This window comes from Galleria mellonella, unplaced genomic scaffold, assembly GCF_026898425.1.
Source record: "Galleria mellonella isolate WM207_F2 unplaced genomic scaffold, CSIRO_AGI_GalMel_v1 utg83, whole genome shotgun sequence".
In the NCBI taxonomy this organism is placed as follows: Eukaryota; Metazoa; Arthropoda; class Insecta; order Lepidoptera; family Pyralidae; genus Galleria; species Galleria mellonella.
In genome coordinates this window covers 2224524-2244641 of record NW_026442162.1, presented here as the reverse complement: position 1 = coordinate 2244641, position 20118 = coordinate 2224524, and the positions used below count along the sequence as shown (strand labels likewise).

General features: G+C 31.8%; 3 protein-coding genes and 1 long non-coding RNA gene across 6 annotated transcripts; all 4 read left to right on the top strand.

The window, feature by feature from the left end:
- Nucleotides 1–244: 244 nt before the first annotated feature.
- LOC113516709 (tubulin glycylase 3A-like) lies at nt 245–7111 on the top strand. Of its 2 annotated transcripts, XM_026901172.3 has the most exons (10): nt 245–380; nt 660–810; nt 2186–2379; nt 3081–3256; nt 3582–4019; nt 4855–5066; nt 5147–5237; nt 5309–5479; nt 5555–5808; nt 5876–7110. In XM_026901172.3, the coding sequence occupies exons 2-10, from the start codon at nt 687–689 to the stop codon at nt 6856–6858; spliced, it is 2643 nt and encodes an 880-aa protein (XP_026756973.2). In that variant the 5' UTR covers nt 245–380; nt 660–686; the 3' UTR covers nt 6859–7110. The 2 variants fall into 2 exon arrangements, with proteins under 2 accessions (XP_026756973.2, XP_052757852.1); XM_052901892.1 differs by lacking the exons at nt 245–380; nt 4855–5066; nt 5147–5237 and having other exon boundaries at nt 590–810; nt 5876–7111.
- Nucleotides 7112–7386: 275 nt separating this feature from the next.
- On the top strand, nt 7387–9006 carry LOC128202271 (uncharacterized). The gene is made up of 4 exons (XR_008253698.1): nt 7387–7469; nt 8153–8231; nt 8700–8813; nt 8903–9006. It is a non-coding gene; the product is annotated as an uncharacterized LOC128202271 (long non-coding RNA).
- Nucleotide 9007: 1 nt separating this feature from the next.
- On the top strand, nt 9008–12639 carry LOC113516711 (tubulin glycylase 3A-like; the record flags this gene model as incomplete). The annotated part of the gene is given in 3 exon segments (XM_031908049.2): nt 9008–10055; nt 10132–10647; nt 11792–12639. Coding segments are annotated over 3 exon segments (2394 nt in total), but the record flags the coding sequence as incomplete, so codon positions are not given.
- Nucleotides 12640–13672: 1033 nt separating this feature from the next.
- Nucleotides 13673–19717, top strand: LOC113516646 (UPF0430 protein CG31712). 2 transcript variants are annotated; one of them, XR_008253685.1, is made up of 5 exons: nt 13673–13948; nt 14037–14196; nt 15086–15819; nt 16358–16441; nt 16951–17005. XR_008253685.1 is itself a non-coding variant. In XM_026901097.3 (5 exons), exons 1-5 carry the CDS (start codon nt 13794–13796, stop codon nt 17113–17115), a joined length of 765 nt encoding a protein of 254 aa, XP_026756898.1. In that variant the 5' UTR covers nt 13674–13793; the 3' UTR covers nt 17116–19717. The 2 variants fall into 2 exon arrangements, 1 of the variants encoding a protein (XP_026756898.1); XM_026901097.3 differs by having other exon boundaries at nt 13674–13948; nt 15086–15286; nt 16951–19717.
- The last annotated feature ends 401 nt before the right edge of the window (nt 19718–20118 follow it).

Genomic DNA, 20118 nt, shown 5'->3' with positions numbered 1-20118 from the left:
AGTGTATTATATAAAAATAATTGTAAAACTACAAAGGGTAATAAATGTATTTTCAATATTATTTTATTTTACAAGAATATAGTCAGTTGCCGAGAACGGCTAGACCTTAAATTATTACTCAAAACTAGAAAATGTATTAAGAAAAAATAGGACCTCTTTCATGTAATGATAGTGCTGTCTTACTATGATCTTAGGACGTCATTGTGCTACATTATAATGACATTGCACCTAAATTTGTCAAATGACTATTGCGGAACTGAATATGACAAAATAAATTTCTAGTTTACAAAATTACCAACAGCAGTTATCATCCATCATTTTCTATTAATGCTTTTGCGTTTGGTTTAACCTACATTTCTGAAACGACCTGGATACAAGAGGTAAGTGTAATTTTAGCTTATTAATTTCCGCGTGGATACCGGACGATTTACGGAGGACCTACCATGGTCGTGACGTCATTTGTACAGGTGCCAGGCAGTGATGCGCGCGGATACCTCGTTGATAACCAGGGTCCCTCAATATAGGTTAAGTTAAAGTAGGTTATTGCACTAGCGATTTATATTTAGATGGCCAGTTCATCATTGACTAGCGAACTGTGCACACGTATCCATGAGTTAGGCTCTGAAGATGTTAGTGACTGATCAGCAGGTCTGTTGCAGGATATCGGAGCACGATAAGCTGGGCCAATGGCTGTAACGATGGAATTGGTGGAGAGCGCGTCAGACTCAAAATTGCACAAAAATAGCGCAGCCAAGAAAGAGCTGCGCCCGTCGAGTGCTATTTCGCTCTCCAAGTCTGAACATGGTCCAGGTTCGTCACAAGCTTAAACATTTTTAGACCATAGAAGTGCAAATAAGCACACGGCCCACCTGATGGTAAGCGGTAACAGTAGCCAATGAACTGTTGGGTCACACTAGAACATGCCTTTTTTTAAATACTAACAAATCTTTGGTGTCTGACGATAACCTCAGTAGGTAGATATCAAATTGGCTGTCAATATATCAATCTACACTCTTCATGAATATAAAATAGTAATTATGAAGGTCAGATATGAAATATAAAATTTACGTAACTTCATTTGTCCTTGTCAGCTTAACACTCTTTACGTACCTGTACGTACGACACATGGTTGTATACAGAAAACAGAAAAAAATATAGATACATAATATAACATAGATTCTTTTTTATTCTAAAGACTATTATTTGAGATCGACTTTCAATTTAGTCTATAATTTTCACATTTTCTTTCCCTTAAGTAATATATTTTTGTATTTTTCTAATTGAACTGTCAAATCTTAAAATCATTAAACAAAATTTCTAATGTAAGCCGTATATTCATTTATTTTAACATTTATTATATAAGTAAGTAGGTATTATATGTATTTATAGTGTATATATTTATATAATATTTTGTTATATATTTTAATATTTTATTTAACTGTATATTTGTTTATGTATTAATAGTTGTAGCACTTCAGCTGCCCGCTAACGAAATGCTTTCTTACTGTACTGGGTTGACTGGAGGAGATCTCTGTCAGAAATAAGTCCACCCTTGCTCACAACATTTATAAATACATTATATGTAACTTACAAGTGCAATAAAGAATATATATATGAGTTAAAATTTGTATTCTGTTAAATAAACGTTTAAATGAATTTACAGTACAATCTTTATAGAATGATCACAGATTTTTTAGAAAAAAACTATTTCCACTAGATATTCCTTTGAGTATCTTCGTAGCGCAGGAACAACAACGTTACTCTGCGAGTCTTAAATGAACTTACTAAATTAACTCAGGTTTGAATGTTCTAGGTTGTATATACCCCCAATTTTTCGTTACATGGTTTCCCAATATGCATCGCAAGAACCAGACAATTAGTATTATTATATGTCGTTTATTAAATAATATCCAAATATTTATCTATATCACAAAAATAACGACCACTTCAGTTTCGCACGGATAAATAGATGATAGATGAATTACATAAAATACTATCTATGTTAACTATTCACTATTATTGTGGTTTCTATAGGTGAAAGAAATACACACTAAAATCTTTCCTATTAACAATATTTGTTTAGATAGATTATATCCACCCTTTTTTACATATTTAGTAATAGAACTCGCAATAAATTTTTAAAACAAAAGTTACATTAGTATTAAAAAAAATAACCTCGTAACAGAAATCACAAATTCCACTGAACAACTGAGACAGTACAAGAGCTGGGTAAGCAATGAACGATGGAATGAGTTGCGGAAGATAGCAGATAACGCCATGAAGGAACGAAAAGTGTTCATGATCAAGGGCGGCGGATTCCCTGCCATACGTAGAGCTCTCCTAGAAAGGGGCTGGATTGAAAAATATGAGTCCCATAAGGTAAAATAAATGAATAATATAAATTTTTAAGTTCTTTATTAAATTCATTCAAAATTGAAGCTTCACTATCGCTATTACTTTACGGTAGCGGACTGTGGGTGTATCAATATACTTCATACCTCATAATTAACCATATAAGTTATATAATTTATTTCATGTATTCATATTATACATATAATTATATAGCGTCATATAAATTAACATTATTATTATTATATTATAATTATAACTGTCCACGGCCTTCCATATAAAGAGGATTTCGCCAGTAGTTGCCATGCTTGGCATGCTTTGCAGGTTGACAACCGCAGTAATTAATATATCCTAAGCACGCTTAGAGATAAAAAAGCTTAATATTAGCTGATAATATATTAAGATTGGAAAAATAAGCAAAATATATGTATGAAAAGGATGTTTTTAGAAATAAGTATCTATTATACCCACAAATATTGACCAATAATAATAATTTAACTATAAACAATCATTATTGAAATTAGATATTAGCTAAATCAGATAAATTAAATAAGGTTCGTGGCATCCAAAATGCACGCTATCTACGGACGCTTAAAATAAACAACGTACTAAATACTGTCGTAAAAAGTTCGATCTCTCCGTGATAGAACACGAAATTTAATTGCTATTTATTCACTAAATACCGTTATCTATAGGAATGGTGCGCTTTCTCTGCTATTAAACAATTTTAGGTTCGTCATCCACCCACAAACGTAGACCCGTTGAGAGTAAGCGGAAAAGAGCTTTCCAAAGTCGAAAGAATGATCCTGTACAAATTCATGGAACACCATTCGGTCGACTTTCTCTGGACGACGAAGAGAGACAAATATGACTGGTTGCTTAGTAACAAGGATGTCATTATAAGCAGGTACTACTGTAATTTTATCTCATTAGACTTATTTTTTCATTGACAAAGTCGCCTGCAAAGCTACCTCGGTGACTCGATCCCACTCGTACATCTTCACATGGTTACGTGTTTATATGGCTATGTTTCGGTTTGAGGGGAGATATGGCTGGGAAATTACTGGCTAAAGAACCATAATTAGTATCAGTGAGAGAGCTCAATAGAGACGCCTACCATAAGTATCATTATATATTTAGTCTTGTTCATGGCACTATTCGTGTCTTATATACGATGACATTCAGCTTGTTTGTAGTTTGCATTATAAATTGTATAAAAAAATCTTCTACAGATTTTGCAGATCGATTTTCACAACCAAAGAAGGCTTGACTGCTTCACTGACTCAAATGCACTGGTATACGGAACCGGGTGTAGCACTTACAAAATTTCCGCGTTGCTACAATATCTACAATTCGGATAGCCTCGAGGAGTTTGTCGATGATTTTCGAATCACGGCTTGCATCAGCATCCTAAAATGGCTATCTAACACGTTGCAAAGCAACGGTGAACAAAGTCTCGTTTCAAACCAAGGCAAGGTTCCTTTTACAGCAATAGAGTTCGCTATATGCAGATTAAACGAATACGTTTCGTTTTTTACTCATAAGGACATAGACGACTCTGAGGATCAAACACATGTGTGGGAACACGAATGGGATCAATTTTTGACACATCATTATTTATTGGTGCACGAGAAAGCTAAGTTTATGGAGGACAAAAATATAAATATAAGGTAAGTAGATAAATGTAGCTTTTACTTTTCCATTATATAGTAGATTTATTAAACAATGCAGAAACGTACTGTCTGTGAAGTTGGTAGTTTCCAGAAGAGATACGCATGCATAAGACGAAATAATTGAGACGAAATTAAAACATTTACATGAAGACAGAGACTGTAGACTTCTCCTAGCTTAATTTTCTAGGTATTTATTTGAAGTTAAATTTCAGATTCCATCTATCTAGATCATCTATCTTCATATCAAATTTATATGTTAACATACATTGCTCTCTCAATTTTGTCTACGTAGATATAATTTATAAACATATGTGTCAGCGTGTCTAAAATGAGATCACTGTTTGGATTAATGTGCTCACTGCATGTGAATGATATCGGTATTAGTTAATTATCAATGTACATTATTATTCATTGCAATTTAAATGCAGTAATTTAGTGTAAAACATGTAAGTGGTTAAAATATTGTCACACGTACCTTATAAGTTTTTCTCATAAATAGACTCGTCGGTTTCAATAAATATGATTACGACTTTTCTAGGAGAGACAGCGTTTTGTCGCCATACTATGTACCAACTTCAAACAATACAGTTTCTGCTGTCCATGATACATATATACCTATAACAAGAATTTGATACATAATATCAGAAAGTATTCTACCAGTTCTTCTATTGAAAGTGAATATATTTTCCAAAGAAACGTTGGTTTGATATTGACGCTTACAGCTATCAAATTAATATAGGAGGCTCTGAATGTTTCTTTGAACTATTCATTTTCACTTGGAACATTCCCTTAAGAATGCTAATAAGTTTGATTTCACCCTGTATAACTTTAGGCAATTGGAAAAAAAAGCAGCCAAAGTGTTAGCTACGATGACGAAATTCTGGCCTCAAATCGATATCGACGGAGTTCTAAACATATGGATCGTGAAGCCGAGCAACAAGTGCCGCGGCCGTGGCATCCAGCTCATGAACAATATAAAAGACATTATAGGTCTTATTAACGTACCTGCTCAAAAAACCAGATACGTCGTACAGAAATATATTGGTAATACTGGATCGTTATATTAACAAAAAACATCTTATTTGCTATGCACTTTAATAATAATATAAAAAATTGTCTTTCAGAAAATCCACTTGTGATATATGATACGAAATTTGATATACGCCAATGGTTTCTTATAACGAATTGTCAGCCTCTTACAATTTGGGTTTACAAGTAAGAATCAATCAAGTATATATTACAATATCTATACATATGCTATATAATTGGCGTTTCTTCTATTTCAGAGACAGTTATTTGAGGTTCAGCTCTCAAATATTCAGTTTATCAAATTACCACGAGTCCGTACATCTCACAAACAACGCAGTACAAACCAAATATAAAAATAACGGTGAACGTGATAAAGCACTGCCTGATGAAAATATGTGGGATTGTCACACATTCAAAGCATATCTCAGGTAAAAATTATATGCATGAACATATATTCCACCTGAAATTTATGTAAATATTAAAAATGTATTCAATCTTTGAAGACAGATAGGAAAGTATGAAATGTGGGATACAAAAATCTATCCTGGGATGAAACAGTGCTTAATAGGAGCCATGCTAGCCTGTCAGGAAGGCATGGACAAGAGGCAAAACAGCTTCGAGCTGTATGGAGCTGACTTCATGCTAACAGAAGACTTCACACCGTGGCTTATTGAGATTAACTCAAGTCCTGACCTGGCTCCAACAACTTCAGTCACGGCACGATTATGTCCTCAGTGTCTGGAAGATGTTGTAAAAGGTAAATTTTATTTTAGCAAGCCGATCTTTTTTATTTTATAATTGCTAATACCTTCTTTGGATTTCAGTCGTACTCGATCGCCGACAAAATCCTGACGCTGACACAGGAATATTTGAATTAGCCTATAGACAAACAATTCCAAAAGCGCCGGCCTATTTAGGATTATCTTTATGTATAAATGGCAAGAAACTAATTAGGAAGACGAAAGAACGCAGACATGAACCGAGAATATGTAGTACCCCACTCGCACCTCAACTGCCATCAGGTGACACTGTTCCCGAAGATCAACCAGTTCCAGCCGAATACAGTGGACCCATCATCTCTGACTTCCTTACATGGTTGAACCCTTACAATGCATTGCCAACCAATAAAGACGGCCTTATTTTAGGACCGAAGGATTCACTTACGGTACGCCAAGCGATTACAGTAGTAAAATCCGGTCTTTCGCTAAAATCCGGTTCAAAAAAACGTAAAACATCCGCACTCTCTTTTAGGACACATCGAGGAAAACGAGAAAGAAATACAGATTGTAGGCGCCGTGTCGTCCCACATTCGTGCTATCGACCTGACGAGGAGCAACCCGAAAATCATACTCGTAAATATCGGACCGAATCAGCTAATAAAGCAGAGAAACCTAAGGTAGAAAGATCGGTCGGCAATAAAAGGTGCTATATAGACCCCATAGAATGGGAAAGAGAGACAGCTAGTATTCTCAGATCGACAATATCTGTTCAAAATAAAATAGCGAATAGAAACGATAACAGTATTGCTCCGCTACGACAAACTAAATCAGGTATATTAGGCTATCACCAGAAACCTTTGGGATCATACAATTCGCGAAAGGGCTTAAACGATACGGATGCTATAAAAAAATTGAGTGCAATCGGTAGGAACATTTGCAAACTGAGAGATGAACATAAAGCTCAACAAAAGGGTATTACTGTTTCAAAAAGTTGTTCATCTATTTATGCGCCATATCGTGTTGTAGTAACACCTTTAAATGACGAGTCTCAGAATCTACAAAATTCGTTAATGAAACGTAAAAAATAATCGAGGTACTTAAAATCTTGTCCCAAAAATGTTGGTGTTCAATTATATGTTAACGCTTCTTATAAACTATACTGTGATTCCATATTAGAATATATGTTTTGTCGATAGTATATAATCTCAAGGAGCTATTAAAGTACTAAAAATTTCCTATAATAATTACTTAAAAAATTGACACGGTTTATTTGAATATTTACTAGTTTAAACTACATATCTAATCGTTATTTATGATAACATAAATATTGTCGATAAATTTGATCATTATCGTTTCGAAACTTGTTATAGATGATAATATTTTCTTGCTAAATATTGTTGATTGAAATCTAAAATTCTATGATACCAAATAAAAGTACTGTTTATATTGTTTTTTCAATTTTTCAGTTCCCGAAACCCGGATCCTTTTTCCAAAATCCCGAGGTGATGAACATTACAGCGCTTAAATCTCTATGAGGTTTTTTGGTTTATTTTTCCTTTTTATTATTGTGACAGAAAGTCTAGTAAGTAGTAAAATGTCATCAATATAAATGTCAAATTTACTCATACCAAAATGGGCTGTACCTAATATAAAAATATTAAATAAATAGTTGATAACAATGTTTCTATTCTATTATAAGGTAAACTAATCTTTATCCTCTTAATATAAAATAATAAGATTCAAAGACATCTATCCAAAATGTAATCTTACTTTCAGTTTATTTCAAGAATAGCAAAATCACTTACACAACTATTTGTTATTTCTACATTACATACAGTGTAGAATCTTTCAATACAATCTATAAACAATTAAAGCAAACCCATGATTTTTTCGACGAATAATAATTATCATGCTTTTCTTAATAGATGACAATACTAATTATTATAACAATTGAACCATTTTTTTCTTGATCCAAAGAAATTAATGATAGTGCTATGTTATGACAATACGATTACAAAAATACATAAAACATACATTCCGATTATGAACATCAATAAAATCGTAGTTATTCGATTGATACAATTATTTGGTTTGTGATTCAATAACCACAAACTTTTACCGATGATATTGTCGCTTGATCGGGAAAAATAGTAGCCTATGTGTGTTCTTATCCATCCCATATAATACGTGCATACCAAATTTTATGATTACCTATCAGTGAAACAGAAGTAACAAACTACTTACTTTCACATTTATAAAATTAGTAAAAATTTAAATTACCTAATTATAATTAAATATTACTATCTACGTAACATTTTAAATAGTCGCCACGTCAGTTAATACTTATATAAAAATTCTTATTGCTTATCATTATGTTTAAAGGTATCATTGAAATTTAAACAAGTGAAATAATGCCATTACAATGCTAAATAAAAAAACAAAACTTACAAGAAAGAAAAAGGTAACTATATATTGTACAACATAGTCTTATATACAAATCCCATGTTCGTTTATGCTAATCTTATTTTTATCAGATGAGATTGTTGTCAATCGCAAGACCATTGAATAAACCGCTTAACCGACTTTAATAAAACTTTGTAAATGTATATTTTTGCTCCAACTTGATAGATAAGTCATTTTTTATACCGGTAGGAAAATATGGATCCGGTATATGAAGGTATATGGTACTGGGTACAGAGGAATAACACCAGAGTCCTCAGAAATGGCAACGCATGGGAGATATCATGGGCGAAACAGTATATTCTGTTATGTCCATGGTACTGCTCATGTCTATAGACGACGGTTACCACTTTCCATCATGTGGGCTGTCAGCTTGTTTGCTATTCTAATATGTATAAAAAAAAGAACGTTTTCCTGGTCACCTAATAATATTTTACTATTCATACTTAGTCATAAATTTTATTTACAGAAAAGTGTAAACAGTAATTCCATTCCTAAAAAACGATCCAAGCATGAGAGATATGAAGATATAATTGGCGCTTCTCCATTAAAACTAAATAATAGACCATATTTTTCATGCAAAGTAATTTTATTCTTATTTTTCTAATTTGTATAATGTATCAATCATATTGCATTAATACCTATATATTAAAAGAAATACAATAATTGCAGAAATCAAATGCGAACAAATATGACAATGGACGTCTCCAAAGAATATTTTCCTCTTTTAACAAACTTGCTAACAACTCGACGCGTATAGGTGATAAACAGAAAATAAATAAGACTGCTTATCAAAATATGTATCGCTCTACTGGTCTCTCACCAAAAGAAAAAAGCTATATAATATGCAGCTGCCAAAGTAGGTCCACTAGATATATAAAACTCAAAACCCATGCATCTAATGCTATTAAAGAAAACAAAATATTTTCTATTTACGGAAGTTGTAACGCAGTACGCAATGCATTGTTAGAAAGAGGATGGGTAGAAAAAATTCAACCGTATAGAATGAATTTGTCTAAAATACGGAATGGAACGTTTTCGAATCAGCCTCAAATTCATAGAGAACTAGAAAAATTGCTTCTATCGAATTTAATAGAAAAATATAATCCAAATTTTATATGGCGAACAAAAGATGAACCTTGTGATACTACTATAGATATGACAAATGGCTGCAATACAATTGTCAATAAATTAAAAATTGACGCTTTGTGGACTACTAAACAAGGTCTTTGTTCTTCCATGAAAAGAAATTATTGGTTTTACGTTGAAGACGTCGCTGAAGTTAATGGTCCGAGAACATACAATAGCTACGAAGTTGGTGAAATGGAAGGATTTATCAAAGACTACAAAATTACTGCATGCACTAGCTTATTAAAATGGATACTCTCAATGATTGCTAACGAGAGACCAATATTTATTAATTCGGGGAAAATTTCCATTAACGTTGTCGTATTTGCGTTAAATAGATGCAAAGAATATTTATTCCGAAAGCAAAATAAAGATATAGACCATGCGTTGACCACTGTCGGTACAAGACACTGGAATGCATTCTTAAAAAAATATTACCGCATAATTGCTAAAGATGATGTTTTCCAAGCAGACAGTGAAAATAAACTGCCGCTCTATTTGGGATACGCAAATTTTTTACTCAAGGAAATTTATAAATATCGACCGCAGCTGAATTGTGAAGGTTGTCATAATATTTGGATCATAAAGCCAGCACACTGCTCAAGAGGTAGAGGTATAAGAATGGCTTCCAAATTAGGGGTTATTACAAACTTATTGAATAAAGCTAATGCTAAACATGTAATCCAAAAATATATCGGTAAGTAATAAACGTTAGTGAATATTAATATTATATAATTTAAATTAGATATTCATTTATTTAACTTTATTTACAGAAGAGCCTTTACTGATTTACGATACAAAATTTGATATCAGACAATATTACCTCGTAACAAGCACTTATCCTTTAATAATATGGATGTACACAGATTGCTATCTAAAGTTTAGTTCCCAAAAATACAGTCTAAAAAATTATCACGAATCGATACATCTAACAAATAACGCAGTCCAAAGAAAATACAAAAATTGTGTTGGAAGACATTTCGATCTTCCCCAGAGTAATATGTGGGATTTGGAAAAATATAAGGAATATTTAAATAAATGTGGTAAAAGTAAAGTATGGGATAACATAATATATCCAGGTATGAAGAAGTCAATTGTTGCTATTATGCTTAGCTGTCAAGATTCTTTATCAATCAGTAAGAATCGTTTTGAACTATATGGATGCGATTTCATCCTCGACAAGGAATATAAGCCATGGCTAATCGAGATCAATTCATGTCCGGATCTAAATCTTACAACTCAAGTTACAGCAAAAATATGTCCTGCTGTTGTTTCCGATATCATAAAAGGTGAGTCTGAAAAGTACGATTAAATAAATAGTATTAATACACTAAAAGATAGGGATGATATTTATAACCACAGATGCTTTGCCAGGCGTACTGCATCCGATTTTTAGTATCATTAATCCCATAACCTGCTGTTAACACCCGATGTTTAAGGTCCCGTGTATTTCCTTACAAACGACTGCGCATTGTGCTATACTTTAAATTTAATAATATTTTCTCGTATACAACAACTTTTAAATATTATTTCTATTTTTTCCTTATAGTATTTACAGGATAGTATTTGCATTAGATTATTATAGATGAACCTGTGCTTATACCAGAGGGAAGCTTTGTACAAAAGTCATCTTCTGTACAAAAGGCACTTCTGTTCCACTCGTGTTTCGGTTTGAAGAGTGGGATATGGCAATGAAATTATAGGGCACAGAGGTATAAATAACACCTTAGTTTTCAGGAATGGCAACACATGAAGGCTATCATGAGCGACACATTATGCTCTATTATTTTCATGGTACTGTTCATGTCTATAGGTAACGGTTACCACTTTTCATCTAGTGGACTAAAAAAAACAGTTAGATTACATCTATATTAAATAATTTACTTGAAATTGTATAAAGCTCAAGTCAGACCACATATGGAATACTGTTTTCACCTATGGGCAGGAACGCCACAGTAGCAGCTCCTTTTATTAGACCGCATTCAAAGTCGGACCACTCGAATTATTGACAATCAGCGTCTTACTGTCCGACTTAACCCACTGAAACTGCGTAGAGTATTGTCGTATCTCTGTCCATCTTCTACCGAATTTATCATGGGGAGTGCTCTGAGAAATTGTTCGGATTGATACCTGCTGCTGATTTTTACCACCGTAAAACCTGCCACAAACTAAAGTTTCTTCCCAACCATTTGGATGAGTGGCGGTCTTTCACGGTTCGTTTTTTAAGGCACTTTCTTTCATGGACAACCACTCTTTGGAATCAACTTCCAGCAGCAGTATTTCCGAACTGATATGACATTATAACCTTCAAGAAAAGAGCATATTCCTTTTTAAATTCCTTTGTGGGTGATAATTTGCGGCGGTAGTCACTTACAATCAAATGAGCCGCATGCTCGGTTGCCCCTGTGTTATAAAAAAATTATATCATTACAGTGGTCATTGATTATGCTGGAAATCCCAAATCGTCAACTGGAAAATTTGAGTGTATATATCGCCAACCTATGACTATACCGCGGTATGGAAGTGCTGCTGATTTGTTTGTACGGGGTTATGGATTACCATTAGAATATTTCTATAAGGGCCATATAGAAATAAATGAGATATTTGAAAACTCCGACATTGGAAAAGATCAAGACTTTAAAGCTGTACTTATTAAATTAAAGCAACGCTATGATACTAATATAATTGTGGAACCCGAAGACGAATATGATTCGAGCTAAAAATTACAACAAGAAACAAGCATTCACAATACGCAATCTGAAAATGAACTGTATGTAGCTGCAAATGTAATGACTGAACAATTAGATGAACTGATGGATAGGATCACTTTAGAAAATAGTGCCAGTTCAAAATCAGGTCAAAAGATTATGTCATCTCATTTCTATAAGAAATCTTTAAGTCCTCTTCAAAGTGCTAAGACTGTTACTGATATAAATTCATTACTACGAAAATCAATTAGTCGTTTTGCTTCAGTCGAACCTATCGATCTAAAGAAATTTAGTTTCAGCAAATTAGATGATGGCTCACTGGGCAAAGCAAGTTATTGCGAATTAAATCCAATCAAAACAGTATTTGACAATGTTTCATCTAAAATGACAAGTATGAATACTTATTCGATTTCGCAGTCAAACAAAAGGGTTAATAAAGCACAAAAATCAGAATATGATGTGAATCAACCGGCTTACAAAATTGTTTCTTTTATAAATAAAAAAGAAAGGGAATATTGCAGTGAACTCCTAATTAGAGACAAAAGATTTTATTAAAGTATTACGTACAATGAAGTGTATTTTTTATACATGACCTTGCCTACATTAAGAATTTAAATTATTGTATTATAAGTAATATAGGTACCTTATCTGCCTTGTGATTCAAAAATTAAGTATCCATGCGGCGCCCCCTGGAAACCATTTAACTGACCTGCCTTATTCTCACCTATAATCCCTCACTGGTGCGCCGCCAGCGTACACAGGCGGGATTATCATTCCATTTTCATCCATTAAAAATACCTTAGACTTGATAATGTTTAGCAATGCATGTGACAGTCATGGGAGTCACAGTGTATTCTGTAATATCCTTGACGCTGAACATATCTATGGACAACGATAACTACTTCATTCTAGTAGACAGTCATTCCAAGTTCCATTTAAAAAACTGTTCGAATTGTGATAAGTATACTGGTTAATGAAACTATTAATATTTTTATTGCAAGATAATTTACCCAATCACCATTATGATTTATGTAAATTCTTTTAGGTAGGGTAGATTTCCTTAGAGTATACAAATGCGCCTTATTGGTACAGGGTACATACAGTACTACAATTACTACTAGGACGTACGGCCAAACCAACCCTTTAGGAAAAAAATCGTACATTTTATGCTTTACAAATTATTCAAAAGTAAATATTATAAACATATAAATTGGCATTATTATATCATACAAACCGGAAGTTTACAAATTCCACTGAAGTTTGTACGAATGAATTTAAAAAAAAAATATTCGTTCGGATATTATAGTAAATGATGCGATACTTATTTTATTTATATTAAAATTAAATAAATGAATTATAAATAAATTGTAAATCAACTTTCTAACTAGAACTTAGGACTAAAATATATTAATAACAAGATGAGACACACACATGTTAAATTTAAATACTTTTAAAGCTCCAAGTTACTGATGATGATAATGAAGTTTGTTTTTAGATTAATTGTTATTGATTTCGGTATTATATGTTTAATAAAATAAAATAATAATATAAAAGGTTCTTTTTTTATAAGTAAGTCATACATATTCTATCTTAGATATTGATAATGTATCTGATTGCAAACGATGATGGCCGCATCGTTGTCATTGTCACATTGAGCGTTATCGAGTTTATTTTGCACATATTATTGATATATTTTACTTTTTAATAATATAGAATATAATTGAACAATGGGTCGATCGAGGTCACGAAGTAAATCACCACGACGGCATCACAAAAGCAGTAAACATTCTAGAAAGAAGAGTAGATCTAAGGATCGTTCTTCATCACGCAGCAGGAACTCAAAACATGCCGAAAAATCTAGGGAGCGAAGCTCCAAGTCTAGGTAGTATATATCTGTTTTTATTCTTTTGTTGCAATCCTTACTTCGAGTATTTTAGGAATGTAGTACTTAATTTTTTATATGTTTTTAGGAAAAGATCTCATTCGGTATCATCGTCAAGCAGTACTGATGCCTCAGTAGACGGGAGTAGAAATAATAGAAAAAAATCCAAAGGACGCAGCAAAATGGATGAAGTGGACCGGTTAGCTGAAATGGAAAGACAGAGACGTGTGAGGGAGGCTGAACAAAAGGTAATTTGTTTGCTAGTTACTCTATCTGAGTCATAGAATGTTTTATTTGCTTTTCTAATTAATTTAGTTATATTAAAAATAATAATTGTTTTTTATATGTTATATTAATATTTTATTTATTTATTATATAAAGAATATATTAAGTATTTGATTGGTAGAGAATACCATCCAGTGTCAAGTCTGTCATACAGTATATAGTAAAATGTACATACATTTTCACTGTCATGTAAAATGTATTTACTTTGCTTATTTATTTAATCTTTAATGCAGCACTTAAAAAATAATGTGAATATATACACAGGACAGCAAATAAACTGGGCCATCTGCTACTTTTGAACTCTAATCCGATTTACTCAAAAAAAAAATATATATATATATATATACCTAAACTATTCAACTACTTATTTTTTGACACTATATTTCTTTCATTTATAAGCATGATGAAAAATAAAAAAAATCATTTTTTTTTTCATAAAAGATATCACTTCATAAACAAGCTGGTAAGCTGCTGTTGTGGCTTGTAAATGTATATTTCTGTCTAATTAATGTGCTCTTTTCTTGTAGACTTTATTTGTAGTCCAGCTTATTGACAAATACATGTACTGTTTCTAATGTTCTGAAATTATGCTACTAAGTGACTCCAAGTTTAGGATAATATTCTCTTAAATAAATAATGTTATGAAGTGTAAATAAAATGTCTTATATAAAAGTGTATCAACATTTTTTAAATATCAGTGATATATTATTGTATCTATAATTTACTTACAATTTTTGAGTTGTTTTAGTAATTTGTGTTATAGTAAAATTTTTCAGTATGTTTAATAAACGATGTGAGGTACAATAAAACAGTTTACATTTTTAATAACAATAAATATTTGAATGAATACAGGTTGTTGAAGAAGAAGCAGCAAAACGTATAGAACTTCTTGTGAAAAAGCGTGTTGAAGAAGAACTGGAGAAAAGGAAGGATGAAATAGAACAAGAAGTGGCAAAACGTGTAGAAGAAGCCAAGAGGAAGATGGAAAAGGAAATGATGGAGGAGCTGGAACGGCAACGGGAACAACAGCGACGAGAGGAGGCTGCTCGACAGGTAACTGCCCTATCCACCCACCAGTCATATGCAACGGCAATACTAATAATTACTTTTGCATATGACAAATCCTACCCCATGAGAGCAGTAATTGTTCTCTCATCTAATAAAGATTGTGAATGTAAAAATTCTATGTTTAAATACATACAACATAATATACTAGAGTAACTAATAAAAGTATTATTTCGATCATATCTGTTAAAGGTCCAGTCAGGTGTAGCTCGAGTGCTTACAGGAATTTTATTAATAAATTCTTTACAATTGTCACTCATTAAGGCAGAACCCTCCAATACTTTAATTGACATTCCCAAATAACAGTAACATGTCGTTCACACTGACAAAGCAGAATGTCTTGGTCTATACCACTTTACTGTATTGCCGTGAAGGCGACCGGCTAGCATTTTAAAATTGTTCGCTTGACTGTCCTTGGCAGTCACGTAGTCTATAAGTCAGGTCAGAAGACTGATCAAGAGCAAGAAGCTGTAAGAATTTTATGGAGACGCTGCTTGAGGACCCTCTCGTGAATGCTGAAGGTATTTCTTGAATATATTTTTTGTAAAACAATATTTTCTGTTTTATACTAGGTCACATAGTCACATTGTAAACAGGGGGTGTTAAAAACGTGAATATTTCTTTACACGAATCATTATATGATTAATTTTGTGTACCCAGCTGAGTTTGATAGGCATCAACACTAAGGGTTTAATATTAATGGATAAATACTCTTTCACCGGCGGGCTATGCGAAATGAATTGTATTATGATTCATATAAAGTAGATTTTAAATCCTTCCATTGCTACAGTAGACCTATTTACTGTACACACAAAACTTTTTTACTACATCCTGAAAATTTCTCTGATATAATAATACGTCAACTAAATTTAATGTTTCATACTTCTATATCATTTAAATAATGAAACTGGACATTAATAATTACTTTAAAAATGTAAAAATATATGTGAAAGAAGTTTGACACGTATTGTATTTGATTTATGTTGATATCTGCAGTTACATTAATATTTTGTTTGTGTGTTATGTCAACTCAATTAACATGATTTTTTTATTAAACAGGAGGAAGAAGCACGTAAAAGGAAAGAATTGGAGGAAATCATGGCTGAAAATAATAAAAAGATCGAGGAAGCCCAGCGTAAGCTGGTAAGTATAGTTTTTAGGTACTTTTATGACACAAACAGTAAAGAATTTAGCAACAAGCTTATGAGCTTGTTGCTAAATTCCTATGTTATATAAAATTATATAAATTATTATTATATTCTTATGTTATGATGTTATATAAAAGTACAATAAATTAAGACTTTGTGCAAGTCCTCTTATGTGTTTGTACTGTAAAACAACTGTGCATGATTGTTTTAATTTGAAGTTAGATTTTTTTTTTTATTTATTTTATTTGAAGGGTGGGATATAGGATAGATATGTAAGGTATGGCTACAATGCTATAAGAACATATTTCGTAGGAATAGCATCATATGACTTGTACTATGGGTGTGACAGTAAGTTCTGTAGTATCCATGGTGATGGTCAAGTCATTACCATTTTGAATCAGGTGAAATATCAACTTGTATGCTCTACTCTGATATACAGCAAATTTCATTATATTCATTTTCTACTGTATGGCCATTAAAAATCTTATATTTTTCATTTACTAGGCTGAGGAGCGGTTAGCAATGATCGAAGAACAAAGAAAAATGGATGAGGAAAGACAGAAATTGAAGAAAGAACAAGAGAAAAGAATTAAAGAAGAACAAAAGAAGATATTAGGGAAAAATAACTCAAGACCCAAATTGTCATTCTCTTTAAAGCCACTGTCATGAGTACTTATAATAATTACAGTGTGCAATAGAATAGAAATGAGAACTATGGGATTACTCAATAGTATAGTTTTTATTTATAAACCTTTACAAATTTCATTGCCGGGTCTATTAACTGTAACATTAATTATAACAACTGTACATCATATTACATCTAATTGGTTGTCATTATTCATTCTAAAATATTTTTTTAATATTACTTTGCATGTCTAAAATGTCAGTGTTTGAAATTTAATTATATAGTCATATGTAATACTGATTGCTACTTAGCTGGCTTGACTCTAATTGAAAACCGTCGTCCCGATTAATTGTAATCTAAAGAGCGTTAAAATAACTATCTCATATGGGTCGGTTAAATAAGAGTTATTTCAAGAAATTAATTTTTATTTGTATATGTAATGTATAGTAATAATTTATATTACATAGATTTTTCAGTCTATTACAGCAAATGGATTTTAATCCAATTCTATCTGCTAGTCTCAATACGCTCAATTTTTTTTTGTATATTTTGTTAAATATGAAACATCTGAATAGACTATATTCTACTTTTTGCACGTATCTTTACGTAAGTTTCATTGTACGAGTAAATAGACTATAGAAAATCTAATATCCAGCATTCATCTAGGATAATTATATCTATGTGCATAGCTTGATTCAAATCCTAAATGGAAATTTGTTGTTGCTATTTATATATATAGAGATGAGTCGTCATATCGACATGTCATATATATACTCGTAGATGACTATATAACATACAAATTCACTAATTTCAATACAGCTGGGGTTAGTTTAAAATTTTCATTTGCACATTATTGTAATACTCTTTATCTGTGGTTATCTTCACGCCATATTTCTAACGAGATAGGCTCTTGTAATTTTTTTTTATTTATAAACGAACATAAATATAGGTTTAACTAAACAGAGACTTGTACATATATAGTTAGATATTTAAGTTTGATTTTACTCGGTAATTCGTGGTCTTTCATGAAACAAATGACCTTGTATGACGTTCTTATGTAAATTGTAATGTTTAATGATTACTCTGTAGCAAATAAATGCAATAATATTAAGTTATTATGTAAATATTTGCAATAAGTGACTTAGATTAGAAATCATTTTCTCAGCAACATTTTTTTAAACTTGTTAAACTATTTATACGGATTATACATGTAGATGAAAACTACAATTGAGTCATTCCTTTGTAATCAATTAATAAAATATATGTATTTATCATATTAATAGTTCAGAACTTTCTTAAAATCTATGGTGGACATTATGTTAGATACCTTTCATTTCTCTGACATTGGATATATTGTAGTACTAAAAACATTTAACTGCTAACAACTTGTGACCTTACTACAGTAATTTTCGGCAATTATAAATGTTTAATCGATAAAAAATATTTATTAAAATAATTAGTACAAGTGAAAAATTTTTTAGCTTGAAATTGAATTAAGTATATTATTGGTTAATAATAAGAGGTTTGTATTGATATTTGTATACATAATGTTCTGATTCTGTTTGTGGGTTTGAACACAGTATTATAATATGTATATCTACCTTCACACCCGGTCCCTTGGGTGCTGGACAGAGAAAACAGTCACATACATATTGTTTTCATTAACGTCATTGCGTATAATTAGATATTAAACACGGAATATAACTGTTTAATATCTAATTCTATATCTAATAAATAATTGTTCATTTTTACCTCGCCTCCGACAATCACACTTATCTAATATCCAGCCGTAATACTAGTATGGTGTTTATATATATAATATGTTACTGATATGGTAAACAAAACATAGTTATGGGAAATGATTATCTTAGCTATAGATTAATTACGTGCATTTTCTCAAGCATGAAGAAACAGATTGCCACCTTTTTTTGTAGAACTCCATGCGGTAGTTTTATAAGAAACTAGCAGGGAGCTCATTCCAAAACCTGATCATCTATGGGAAAGAATCTACACCCATTTAGTTAATAAGCTATATTGAGGTGAAGCTTTTGTATGGTAGCTGGTGATTGTGACCGATAAACGCGAGTTTTGTTTAATTAAAAAAATAATTTGCAAATAAATTATTTGTATGAAATAACAATTTCTAAGTACAAATTTAACAGTTGCCTTAGTTACACTTGTTACAGTTGTGGCAAATTATTGATAATTTAGGCTTGTCTTATGTAAATATAAAAATACGAATTGTGTATTTAATTAGTAAGCATAACTAAATTACTTTATCATGTTGCGAGTTTAAAATTACATTTCATGATAATATATCTATAACAAACAATATTTAAAAAACTTAAAATGGCCGAGTATTATCAAGTAAACCAGTATTTTGTGTTAATATTTACAAACACCATATCTTCGTTCAAATGTTTTCATTTCAATATTAATACATATGTCTCAATCTTCGTGGCACATAAAAATGTTACTTTTGACTAACATTTAGAGCTTATGTTTGTATGAGGTGTAGTTAAAAAGACGGATAAAATTAAGTTGTTTTGTATTACCTAATGGGTCCTCTTTGCTAATAATTCCAATGTCATGATAAAATATTGTAAAAAAATATTTTTAAATCTTAATACATGATTTTTAAATATTATATTCAATACTTCATTAATCAACTAAACTAGACATTTGTGCAAAGTTAATTAGTTAATGAAAATGTCTGCAGCGGTGATCATGTGTTTTCAATCTGTATATTGCCGTCAAAGTTTCACAGGATTATGCGATTTTGCAGTTCTATTGACTAAAAGACTATATATCTATCGGTCTGCTACAATATTTACTTATTATGCAAAAATTTAACCTTTAACCATCGGAAGATAAAGTGGTATACCTTATAGGTATGGCCTTGTATTTTGGCGTCTTGAAGGTTATTTTCCAGAGGGGCCTGGCACCTAAAAATGCTCGCAGATAAGTGTTAGCTAAAAGCTCCGCTCATCTGTAGTGGGTACCAGACAATTTAGGAGTCGGTATGGATCACCCACCCGACTGAGTCG